Genomic DNA, 11,696 nt, shown 5'->3' on the forward strand with positions numbered 1-11,696 from the left:
TTAAACACCTTACTATTGGCTTCCTCTCCCACTCATCTATTTTATGTTTCTCTTCCTCTCTTGTTTCCTTTTGGATGAAGTGTTTATTATCATTCCTTTGTTAGCTTATGATTTATACTTTCTGTCACTATTATTTTCCTGGCAGCCCTAGTGATTACAGTAGGTATTAGAGGATAAGTCAATTATGCAAAGTAACAATTTTACAACCTTTTAGTATTGCCAGAGCCTTTTAACTTTTAAATTCAATTGACCTCTTTCTGCCTTTTGCTCTGTTGCTATTATATACTCGTACTCGACATAAAAGTCAAACCCCAGAAGACACTGCATTTATCATTTTGTACAGTCCATATTCGTGTACTTTGCTAGTGTGCTTCATTTCCTCTTGCATTTTCATGTTTTTCTTGGGATTATTTTAATTCTACTTGAAGGAATGCCTTTACTTTGTCATTCTGTGCAGGTCTGATCTGCTGGTGACAAGTGCCCTTAGTTTTCGTATGAGAATATCTTCATTTTGCATTCAGTTTTAAAGGACATATTCATTGGGTAAAGGATCCTAGGTGAGCAGTCATTTTCTTTTCTTTAACTTGAAGGATTTCTTCTTACTGTCTTTGGCTTCCATAATTTTTGCTGAGAAGTCTATGATCAGCTTTAGCGTTGCTCCTTTGAAGATAATGTGTCTTTTTGTTGCCTGCTGCTTTTATCACTATTTTGAGTTTCCAAAATTTTTGCCATGAGATATGCCAGAAAGTGTTTTATTTTTATCCCTGAGAACCTCTGGAATGGGTTCATGTATTTGGAGCATTCTATTATCTCTTGGAATACTTCTATTTTTTTTCATTCTGTTTATCTCTCCTCTTAGCTAACCTATGTTAGAACAGTTTCACATGTCTCAAATAGCTCCTGATATGTTATCTATACTTTACATTTTTCTTCCCTCTTTGTGCTTCTGGGCATTATTCACGAACCTTCCTTTCAGTTCCTAATGCTGTGCCCTAATCACTGTTAAACCTATGGTGCTCTTCGTTTCAGATTTTAGATTTTTCAGTTGTAGCATATCTACTCCATTTTCATAGATTCCAGTTCTTTGTTGAAATTCTCTATTTCTTTTTTTCCTTTAATACCTTAACCATATTAATCACTTATCTTTTTTTTTTTGCTTATTCTTTTATTGGGAGACAGATGCAGGGCATATCACAGGGTGGGAAGCAGTGCGATGCCTCTTGGCAAGGACCAGGACAATGGTAGCTAGAGTCAGGGATACCACCGTGGCCAGGCCTAAGCCCAACATCACAGAGGTGTGAGGAGAGGTTGACCCCTCTATACCATGATCACTAGCCTTTCCCAGGAAGATCAGAGGCCCCACGGTGATCTCTGCTTCTTCAGTCACGTGACCATACATACAAACCATACATACAAAATAAAAATAAACCATACATACAAAAAGCTTCCCTCACAACTATTAATAAAATAAACCATTCATACAAAACACCTTTTGTATGAATATTAATTTACTGAATGTGATCTGGTAAGAAATGGCAAATTTAAGTGAACTTACTAAAAATGTGAGACATATTATGTGTGTGTGTATCATATGCTATATGTGTGTATTTATATATTCATACATTTTACATTACCCCATGTTTTACATATCAGTGGTTCCTCCTTCCTTGGAAATCACAGACCCCTCTGAGAATCTGATGAAAAATTGTACCCCCCCCAGAAAAATGCAAATATGCATATGTACCACATTTTCCATTCATTTCTCAAGGAGTTCATAGAATCTGTGTAGTCTAAGTATAGACCAAAAGGTAAAAATAAAACAAAAATACAACTATGCAAACTCATTACCTCTGCATTCAGGTGGCGGGCCGCTCCATTCTCCTTGATCATCTTTAACAGTACAATAAATAGAGTTCTCTCCAATCAGGGTGAAGCCGATCTTACACTTATATTTTACAGACTGTTGATACACGTAAGTCCTCTGTGGATCATAAATGAATCCATTGCTAATTTCTGGTGGATCTGGACAAAAAATCTCTTTAAAAAAATCCAACATAGTTTACATTAATAAAACTGCCAATTACTTTAATAAGTTAGGACTACAATATGTTAGATAATTTGTTTAAAAAATTAAAAAATCTACCATTTCTAAATTCAGCATTATCAACCAGAGAGCTTAGAAATACCTATTAAGTAATGAGTAGTGTGTTTGGAGTTTTGGATACAAATGGTATAAAACATGAATGCTAATTTTGAGATCAAAGTATAGAAATGAGATTTAGGAGGAGCCTAGTGGCTCAATTGGTTAAAAGTCTGCCTTTGGTTCATAATCCTGGGGTCCTGGAATTGAGCCCCTTATTGGGCTTCCTGTTCAGCAGGGAGCCTGCTTCTTCCTCTCCCTCTGCCTGCCACTCTCCCTGCTTGTGCTCCCTCAATCTCTCTCTCTCAGTCAAATAAATAAATAAAATCCTTTTTAAAAAAAAAAAAGATTTGGAACATACATGTAAAGCAAAAATTATAATAAAGTCCTCACACATTACATACCAAACTGTGCAAGAAAAAGCAAATACTGCCGGAGTTCAGACAGAGGTTAAAGCAGGGCAGAGATTTTTAAGGAGGAAATGGAACTTGAGTTTAATACTGAGCTAGCTATACCCGGGACGCCTGGGTGACTCAATGGTTGAATGTGTCCGCCTTTGGCTCAGGACATGATCCCAGTCCTGGGATCGAGTCCCGCATCAGGCTCCCTGCAAGGAGCTTGCTTCTCCCTCTGCCTATGTCTCTGCCTCTAAATAAATAAATTAAAAATCTTTAAAAAAACAACAACTGAGCTATACCCTTCTGCTAAGAGGGCAGAGAAAAGGGCATTGCTCTGCATTCCGGAGGGAAATGATGCCAAAATGAAAGGAGCCTAGAAGTCACATGGCATACTTAGGAAACAGGAATAGATCATTTGAACAGAGCAAAATATCTAAAGTATCAGGATTACATTTTGACTTTTATGATAAAATTTTTTAAAGCAAATATTGACTCACAGTCTTTTACTTAAAGTAAACTTATTGAGCAAGAGGTATAAGTAGAGTGGCTCTAGGCATACCTGGCAATAGCCCTGATAAAAAATGCAATGGCTCACACTGTCTAGAGGCAGGAAAGCAGTGTGATCACTTGTGGACATCAAATTTTGTTACATCGAGTGGCCTTAAGTATCCAGAGAATACCAATTAACGTTTAAGTTACTTTTAGGCCACTGATCAAAGCAAGGAGCAAGAGCAAATTAATCTGATTTACACTGGGCTAGGGTGCCTGATGACTACACATCACCATCAGTACAGTTCAGAGATTTCCTGAGTACCTAACACCTACCAGGCATTGTTCTGTAAACAGAATTGCAAAACTAAATAAGATATTAAGTCCTAGGTCTTAAAGTGACAAAAAGATTCAAAGATTTTCATTTTAATACAAAATAGTGAGGCTTATCATAGAAGTGTGCACCATGGCGTAGAAAGAGATAAGAACAGTTAACTAGAGGGGAGGTCAAGGAAAGCTTCTAGAAGGAGTACCAGAGCAAACCCTTAATGAGGGTGGGAAAAAAAAAAGGAGAAACAAGGAAGAAAAGAAAAGCTAAGCAAAGAAGGGGCTGAAGGACATTCCAGGCAGAGGTAGTAGCAGGAGGAAAGATGTAGGGCAGTCTGCGTGGGTAGAGCATAAAGTGTGAGGGCAAGACATAAGCGTGAAGTGGGTAGACCATGGCTACCCTTGTATGCTTTACTAAGGAGTTTAGGCATTGTAAGTGACGAGGAGAAGCTTGAAGAAGGAAGAGAAAAGTCACATCTGTGTTTCAGATGGATCCCTTTGGGTAGAGTGTGGATGAAAAATTAATGGAGCCCAAGAACGGAGGATGGGAGCCATTGCAATCAGTGTCACCCTTGAACTCAGGCAAGTGAGACTCCTGCCCCAGCTCCCACACTTTAGAGGTCATGCTGTGCCCCTCCTCTCACTGTGCTTCTCCCTACCAGGTAGGGTATCTGCAGGGCTGAAGGTATGCTCACTGAGAGCTCCTCCTCCACCTCATTGTAAACCATGCTCTAGGAACTGATCCTCGGAACTCCCCGTGCAGAGCCTGAAAGGGTCCTTTCTTCTGATCCATATATATTTTTTAGTATTTCATAGATTTGAGCAAGGGCCATGCTAATCTTCTCTGCATCGTTCCAATTTTAGTACATGTACCACATGGTCCAGATTGTTGAGAATGGCCTATGCCGCTAATGTGTACACCCGTAGCCCAAAATTCAGTGTCGTGGGGGAAAAGGTCTCAGGGTCCATGACTTGGGCGTGGAGGGCAAATTGTCCATTTACACGCATCAAGACCTCACAGAGCCAAAAGGGGGTACCTATCTGAGTAAGTTTGCTGTCCAAACTTAACTTTAGTATCACTTACAACATCCCCTTACTAAATGGTGGAAGTGAGAAAGGTGTGTAGTGAGGGGTAACAGTGAAAATTTCAAAGTAATAATGATAAGAAAACAGAGAAGTAGCAGACATAAGAGGGTAGAGCACAAGGTGGTGGGCCATGTGGGGGTGTACTTGGGTGTGACCAGCTTACTCTAGCTCTTTGTTGGCAAGACTTCATTTTATTTGTCTTCATATCAACTGACCCCATACATACATTCCCTACCACAGTGTATCAATCAAGACGTGCTTAACAAATTACACTAAGTCTATCCCACTTTTCTGCTCCTCAAAACACCAAAAACTTGACTGGAGCAGTAATTTTAGCAAAGATGGGAGACATAATGCCTACATTTTTAAGTTGTTGCATTTTTTTTTCTATTATAAAAGAAAAAAGAAGTATGTTACACATATTTTACTCCTCTCTATTTTCAGGAGACATATAGAAATTTGACTGGGTACATGCATTTATGATACTATTTCTATGCCCTATCTCCCTCTGAGAAGATTCTCAAGTCCAGAAATAATATTTCTTCTTTATTGTGTAACCTTATTTCTCTAATGATGAAAAATAAATCACACCTCAAAACATGTATAATTAGCTCAGTTCATAATCCTAAAAGAGGCAACTCTGGGTCCTGGAAAAATGATGGGTTTGAAGTCCAGAGATCTGGGTTAAATGCCTTCTCTTGCCACTTATCTTGGGATGTAGGGTCAGATGATACAGACTCTCTGATCAATAGTAATTTAATTCATAAAATTAGGAATTATGAAGAAAGAAAACCCCTGCATCTATTTTGCTTGACTGTTAGAAGGAAAGGTAGGATAATAAATGACCAACCACAATACATACCTGTTTGCTGTGTATTTTTTGTTTTGTTTGTTTTGGAGTTTGTTGGGTTTTTAAAATCCTGTATCTTCACAGCTAATAAATTAAGAAACACTACTGATAAAGATCTTGAAATTAGCTAAGACGCTTTCACATTGGAAGGTGAGGGTACTCCAAATACACAATGTGGATAATTTTTAATGAGAGAAAGTAATTTACCATTGATTATTCAGCCTTATAACCAGAGTGCTTAGGGGTTTTTTTCAGTCTTACCTTGGCATTCCGGAAACGGATCACTCCACTCAACACTGTTGTCTGCGAGGACACAGTAACTAGAAGCTGCACCAACTAACCTGTATCTAAAGCAATGAAGGGAGAAAAAAAGTTAGGTCCCATCCACATGTTTGGCTTCCCTGAAGTTCTCCAAAATATCATCCTAGAATATTTACTCCACCAGTAGATGGAGACAAAACAATGGTTGATCAAAGTTCACGCAGGAGTTAATAGGAAAAGAAAAAATTAAATTTAAAAAAGGTGATATCCAAAGGATTAAAAAATGCAAGATATGCAACACATTTTTTATTTGGGTGGGCCCACATGAGAAAATGTGAAAGCGTTTTTGAAACATTTTAAAGTGCCATAGATGCTTGAATATTTTATATTTCCGAGTTCTAAAAGATCAACACAGGCTTCATAGAATAGTAGAATATATTTGTATTTTAAGGCTCAAAGTACTCCCCAAATTTAATATTAATCATATGAACCATGCAAACATCTCTGTTTCGTACAGGAGATGCATGACACTGATATTTTTAGTTAATAAAGAGCAGGGACACAGACACACAGAGTAAAATATCATAATTCAATATGCAGATATTTAATAAGAAAATGAACATAAAGTTTCCAGCAGTCTCTGAGACAGATACTGATGATACCCAGAGTGAGTTCCTTTTCCCTACATAGAGAACTGAGAAAAGACCTCAGGTCAGAAGGACATTTTCATACTAGGAATAAGTGTTTTTAACACATAATATCATATAACAAGCAGTTTGTATACAGAAAAAAAACATACGCAAATTCACTGTTAGGTAAAGTAAGGATTGGTTTCATTTGAACACTTGAAGGATTTAATTTCCACAAGTGCCAACATATTATAAGGTTTTTCCTTTACTAATCAAATTTAAAATTTTTTAGTGAATCATATATGTACCGAAATCTAACAATTGAGAGAATTTGGTGATATAAGAAATTGTCCTTTCTTGTTCCATTTTATTAAATTTAACCACGATGAGCTCATGATGAAAGATCTTTGAGCAGAGGAGTTGTTTTATTGAGACTAGCTTGTAAACACCGATCACAAACCTAAAAACTTCAGTCTTAAATCCTAATTTATTTTTAAATTTGTTAAATATAGAGTATAAGTGTGTAGTGTGCCAAAACTTACCCCACATTACACGAGAAGGAGATAGATGAACCAAATAATATGTCATTTGGTATAGTGACATGACCATGTCTTAAATCTCCAGGATTAGGACATGATTTTTCTAGAAGAGAGCACAACTTGATTTTGTTTTTCATTAAATTATCAGGCCCTTCTGTGCAAATTCATCATCTGAACTACTGACATTTCATATCCCTGGACTTTTAAAATCTTGCCTTTGTTTTGTAGGTTTCAAACGAGGCACCATATTTAGAACATATGCTTATTATATTCTAGGTACCCTTAAACTAATTAAATGTGATATCTGTGAGTGAATTAATACTCCTATATCACAAGAAATTAGTTTGCCTAATTTAAAACAAAATTATAGAATTACTCTGATGGCTCTTTTCAGAATAATTCTAGGGAATCCCTGGGTGGCTCAGTGGTTTAGCACCTGCCTTTGGCCCAGGGCATGATCCTGGAGTTTCAGGATCGAGTCCCACATCAGGCTCCCTGCATGGAACCTGCTTCTCCCTCTGCCTGTGTCTCTGCCTCTCTCTCTCTTCTGTGTCTTTCCTGAATAAATAAATAAAATCTTAAAAAAAAAAGACCCATTCTAAATAATAATATGCACACAAAGATTTCCAGCATGAATGAAAGAAGAAATACTGTTTCCCCAAATACCATATGATTAAGAATACTCTAAAATTATACTCACTTTTACAAAATTCATCTGGCTTGGACCACTTAAAATTCTTAAGGCAAGTTAGTTTTTCTGAGAGAGAATAGTCTCTTCTGTAGCCTGGACGACATTCATATTCCACAACAGAACCCTCTGGGAAATAATTCTGTTGGCTGAAAGACTTTTTGAGAGTTGCAAAAAGTAGCCTGGTTGGAACATCACAGCTACCTAAAGGCATTAACAAAAGCAACAGCATAATGAATATTACCTTATTTTAGAATCTAGGTTTAATTATCCAGAATTATTTGGTCCTTACATCACCTTTTTCTGTACTTCTTTGTACATATTTGGTATTTAACTATATTCATATCACTAGGACATTTAGAGTGCATCAAGCATATTCACATATATACTTCTACTTTCTACTTAGTAAATTTGCTACCCAGATATCACTATGCCAACAATTCAGGAAATATATATAACCCATTTTAATTGCCAGGTACAGTCCTGGCACTAACCTTTGCCTGCCCTATGGAGGGAGAGGTGAGACAAGAACTAGTATTTCCAGACCCTGGGCTAACGTACTGAATAACAACAATAACAGTAATAGTAATAGCTAATATTTATCAAATACTTCTAAATGTTTTCTACATATCAACTCATTGAATCCTCACAACAACCCAGAAGGCCATGGATCTCATGAGCTAGTGGTGTACATACAAGTATTTACAAATGGTAAATATCTGGGCAAATGTGACTTCGTAGAGGCGTGCTATAGTGGATGGGACGTTGGATTTATAGTCCAAAGGCTCAAGTTTGGACGCTGGCTCTCCTGTGTAAGACCTCTGATCTCAAGAAGTTACTGATCTCTGGAGGACGATTTCCCCAGACTATTTCCATACTGAAAAATGGGGGTTAGAGTCCTTATTCCACTCATGGGGTTGTCTGGAGGAGTCAATGGAGTAATATATGTAGAAGAGTTATAAACTCTACAACATGATACATGTGCAAAGGCTTAAGTACTTCAACCCACTGCCTTCTCTCTAACCAAAAAGTTAAAGCTGATTTCACACCTGGTTTCAAAAAATACTTGTGGCAGTTTCAATATTTACTCTACTTTCTATTCCCCAGGGTGTCCAAAGCTGGGAACCAAGTCTTGTCTTTATCTTTACTCATATATGTCAAAGTTAACACAAGACTATGCATCTAATGATAGATTTCTGAGGAAAACACAGAGAACTTTTTAAAATGCCACCATGGAGTTGTATTTGGTAAGTGAAATGAAAATGAAATTTAAGAACACAGAAGACCTTTGTTGATGTGTCGCAAGGTGACTGCCAAACATATTCATAGATAATTTACTCCCTAAGTCGTACTTTTTGTTTATTTTCTCTATTAGTTCAGGATGTACAGCATCGGGGGATAAAAAAACAACAGAAAAAAAAAAAAATCCAAGCCTGTTAATGAAGCAGCAGGACCTATTCTGGGAAGTAATGTAGTCAATTAGCCGTGGTGTGAAGTGCCAGGTATACCCTGGGGTTTCATAATGCTTGAAAACTATCAATTACCAGTCACTCTTCTACATACAAAATTAAGAACTTACGGTTGCAAAATTCGGCCACCTTTGACCATTTGCTGTCGAGGCAGATCACGGAGTCTGATTTGCCAGGAACTTTTACAAAGCCTTCGTTACATTTGTATGTTACTGTGACGTTTTCAGGAAAACTGTCGCGATCTCCCAAAATTGGTTGGGCATTAGGTACCACTGGGGGAAAGGTGCAATTACCTAGGGAGGAAAAAAAAATCACCAAAAAACAGAACTGAAGGAAATAATACTTGTCAGTCCACAGCAACATTTTCTTTTCCAAGAGGAGTTAGGGAAGCAGCCAGGGCTTCTGATGAACGTGTTACATCCCCTCCCAGTGCAGGAGGGACACACCAGAAACTTGCCGGGCTGCCTGTCTTGTCATCAATTCAGCACTAAAATAAAGACAGAATCAAGCCCTCCTTCTCATCATTATTATTTTTTGAGTGGTTTCGAGTTGATCTCCACATTGGTGCTGTTGCTGAGCCCACAGGAAAGACAGATGCCCCCACGGACGTTACACCTGGAAGGTGAGGCCTGCGCACTTGCAGCCGCCCGTGCAGCACACAACCCGACTCCTGTTTAAAAGGTGAGGGTGGGAGTCCCCAAAGATACAGATGCAGTGAAATGCCGGGACAGCTGCACCCCGATGTTCATAGCAGCAGTGTCCACAAAAGCCAAACTGTGGAAGGAGCCTCAGTGTCCATTGAAAGGTGACTGGATACAGAAGCTGTGGTCTATGTATACAGCGGAATATCACTCGGTCATTAGAAACGACAAATACCCACTATTTGCTTTGACATGGATGGACCATTTCATCCATGGACCATTCCAATACCATGGAGGGTATTCTGCTGAGTGAAATAATTGGAGAAGGACAAACAGTATATGGTCTCATTCATTTGCGGAATATAAAAATTAGTGAAAGGGAATAAAGGGGAAAGGAGAGAAAATGAGTGAAAATATCAGTGAGGGAGACAGAACATGAGAGACCCCTAACTCTGGGAAAGGAACAAGGGGTAATGGAAGGGGAGGTGGGCAGGGGGTGGGGGTGACTGGGTGACAGGCACTGAGGATGAGCACTGGGTGTTATATGTTGGCAAATTGAATTCCAATAAATAAATATATATATATTCCAATAAATATATATATATATATATATATATTTTTTTTTTTTTAAAGTAAGGGTGGGGGCGCCTGGGTGGCTGAGCCGTTGAGCATCTGCCTTCTGCCCAGGGCATGACCCTGGGGTCCTGGGATCGAGTCCCACATCAGGCTTCCCACAGGGAGCCTGCTTCTCCCTCTGCCTGTGTCTCTGCCTCTCTCTGTGGGTCTCTCATGAGTAAATAAATAAAATCTTAAAAAAAAACAATAAAAAATAAAAGGTGAGGGCGGTCAGCCTCTTGGCCTCCAGCCCGTAAAGGTGTGTTGGGGGACCCAGGATCCCCTTCTGAGCCCTGCGGTTGGGCTTGCAGGTATTTGGCCCTCGGGCTCCTGAAGCCCTGCAGGTGGGGATCCCACCCGGCAAGCCCCCCCCTGCACCCCCAAACTGCAGGTAGCCCCGGGGGACCCCGCTGGCAGCGCCCCAGCCCGAGGGGGCGGAGGACAGGAACAATCCACCTGCCCACATTCCTCACCCCCCACCCCGGTCCCCAGACGCGCCCTGCACCCAGCACCCAGCACCCAGCACCCAGCACCCAGCCCCGGGCTCCCCCGCGGGGCGCCCCGCCCCCGCCCCCGCCCCCGCTCACCCCGCGCGGCAGGTGGACGCAGCAGCAGCAGCAGCAGCAGCGGCAGCAGCGGGGGCGGCGGGGTCAGCGCGCGCGGGAGGCCCATGGCAGCGGGGACCCGCACCCGAGCGACGCGGAGCCGCCGCCGGAGCTGGAAGGAGCAGCCGCGTCTAGGCGGCCGCGAGCCAGTTAAATGAGCGCCGGGGCGGGGCTGGGGCTCTGAATCACGGAGGGTGGGGCGAAGAGCCGGGAGCAGTTTGGCTCAGGCAGGTGCAGGGCAGGGCCAGGGCGGGGGGCAGCGGCCCGGGAGAGGGGCTCCCTGGCCAGACGCCTGGACCCGCCTTTGCTCTTTGCTAGAGTGGGGCCTGCGATGAGCCCCCATCTCAGAAATGTGAATATATCTGCTTTCCAAGTGAACAAAACACTGGGGGGCCCCCAGAGGAGGGGGGGGTGGCTCCAAGTGGCCAGGGCTTTGCTTCCCCGGGGGATCTGAATTAGGCGAAGAGGAAATTCGGGGCTCTTGAGAGCTGCCAGGCTGAGCAGAAGGTGCGGGGGACCTGGGAGCCTGAGAAACAGTGTCCACCTGGGGCCCCGGGGCCTGCAACTAGGGCTCAGATGCCATCGAGCAACGAGCAATCAGGAAACCCTAAGTGCCTGGCCTCTAAGCACAGGGCGCCCTCTGAAACCCCAAATGGAAAGGGGGCGAAGAATGCAGGGCCAAGCAACACAGCAAGGGGTGACCGTGGTTCTACTATGTTGGGGTGCCACTTTCCTCACCAGGGTTCTCCTGGTTGACCAGGGACAGCTCATGAATGCCACTTTGGGATTATTCAAGTCTGACTGCTGGAGAAATGCACCCAAACTTGTGCAGTGTGTGTGTGTGTGTGTGTGTGTGTGTGTGTGTGTGTTGGGAGGGAAGAAAAGTGCCCAAGCACCAGAAAACGAAGTGATAGGGCGGTGGTTTTAAGAGGAAAGTTTGTTGGAAGACCTTAAGTATA

The 11,696-nt window shown here is 41.4% G+C and overlaps 1 protein-coding gene and 1 pseudogene across 4 annotated transcripts in view; both read right to left on the bottom strand.

Moving 5' to 3' along the window:
- CD55 (CD55 molecule (Cromer blood group)) overlaps positions 1-10,866 on the bottom strand; it is a 46,297-nt gene extending 35,431 nt beyond the window's left edge. For all 4 annotated transcript variants that reach the window (XR_005990200.1, XM_041770552.1, XM_041770538.1 and 1 more), the window contains exons 1-6: positions 10,720-10,866; positions 8,987-9,169; positions 7,420-7,611; positions 6,723-6,822; positions 5,552-5,637; positions 1,849-2,037 (exon numbers count right to left, since the gene is read on the bottom strand). Coding sequence is in view for 3 of the 4 variants with exons in the window: in XM_041770552.1 (XP_041626486.1) it covers positions 1,849-2,037; positions 5,552-5,637; positions 6,723-6,822; positions 7,420-7,611; positions 8,987-9,169; positions 10,720-10,804 (835 nt within the window). In the remaining variant the exon portion in view is untranslated. The remainder of the gene's footprint in view (positions 1-1,848; positions 2,038-5,551; positions 5,638-6,722; positions 6,823-7,419; positions 7,612-8,986; positions 9,170-10,719) is intronic.
- Positions 4,149-4,237, bottom strand: LOC121475133 (annotated as a pseudogene).
- Positions 10,867-11,696: the final 830 nt, after the last annotated feature.

The sequence above is a fragment of the Vulpes lagopus genome, chromosome 1, assembly GCF_018345385.1.
Source record: "Vulpes lagopus strain Blue_001 chromosome 1, ASM1834538v1, whole genome shotgun sequence".
Taxonomy (NCBI): domain Eukaryota; kingdom Metazoa; phylum Chordata; class Mammalia; order Carnivora; family Canidae; genus Vulpes; species Vulpes lagopus.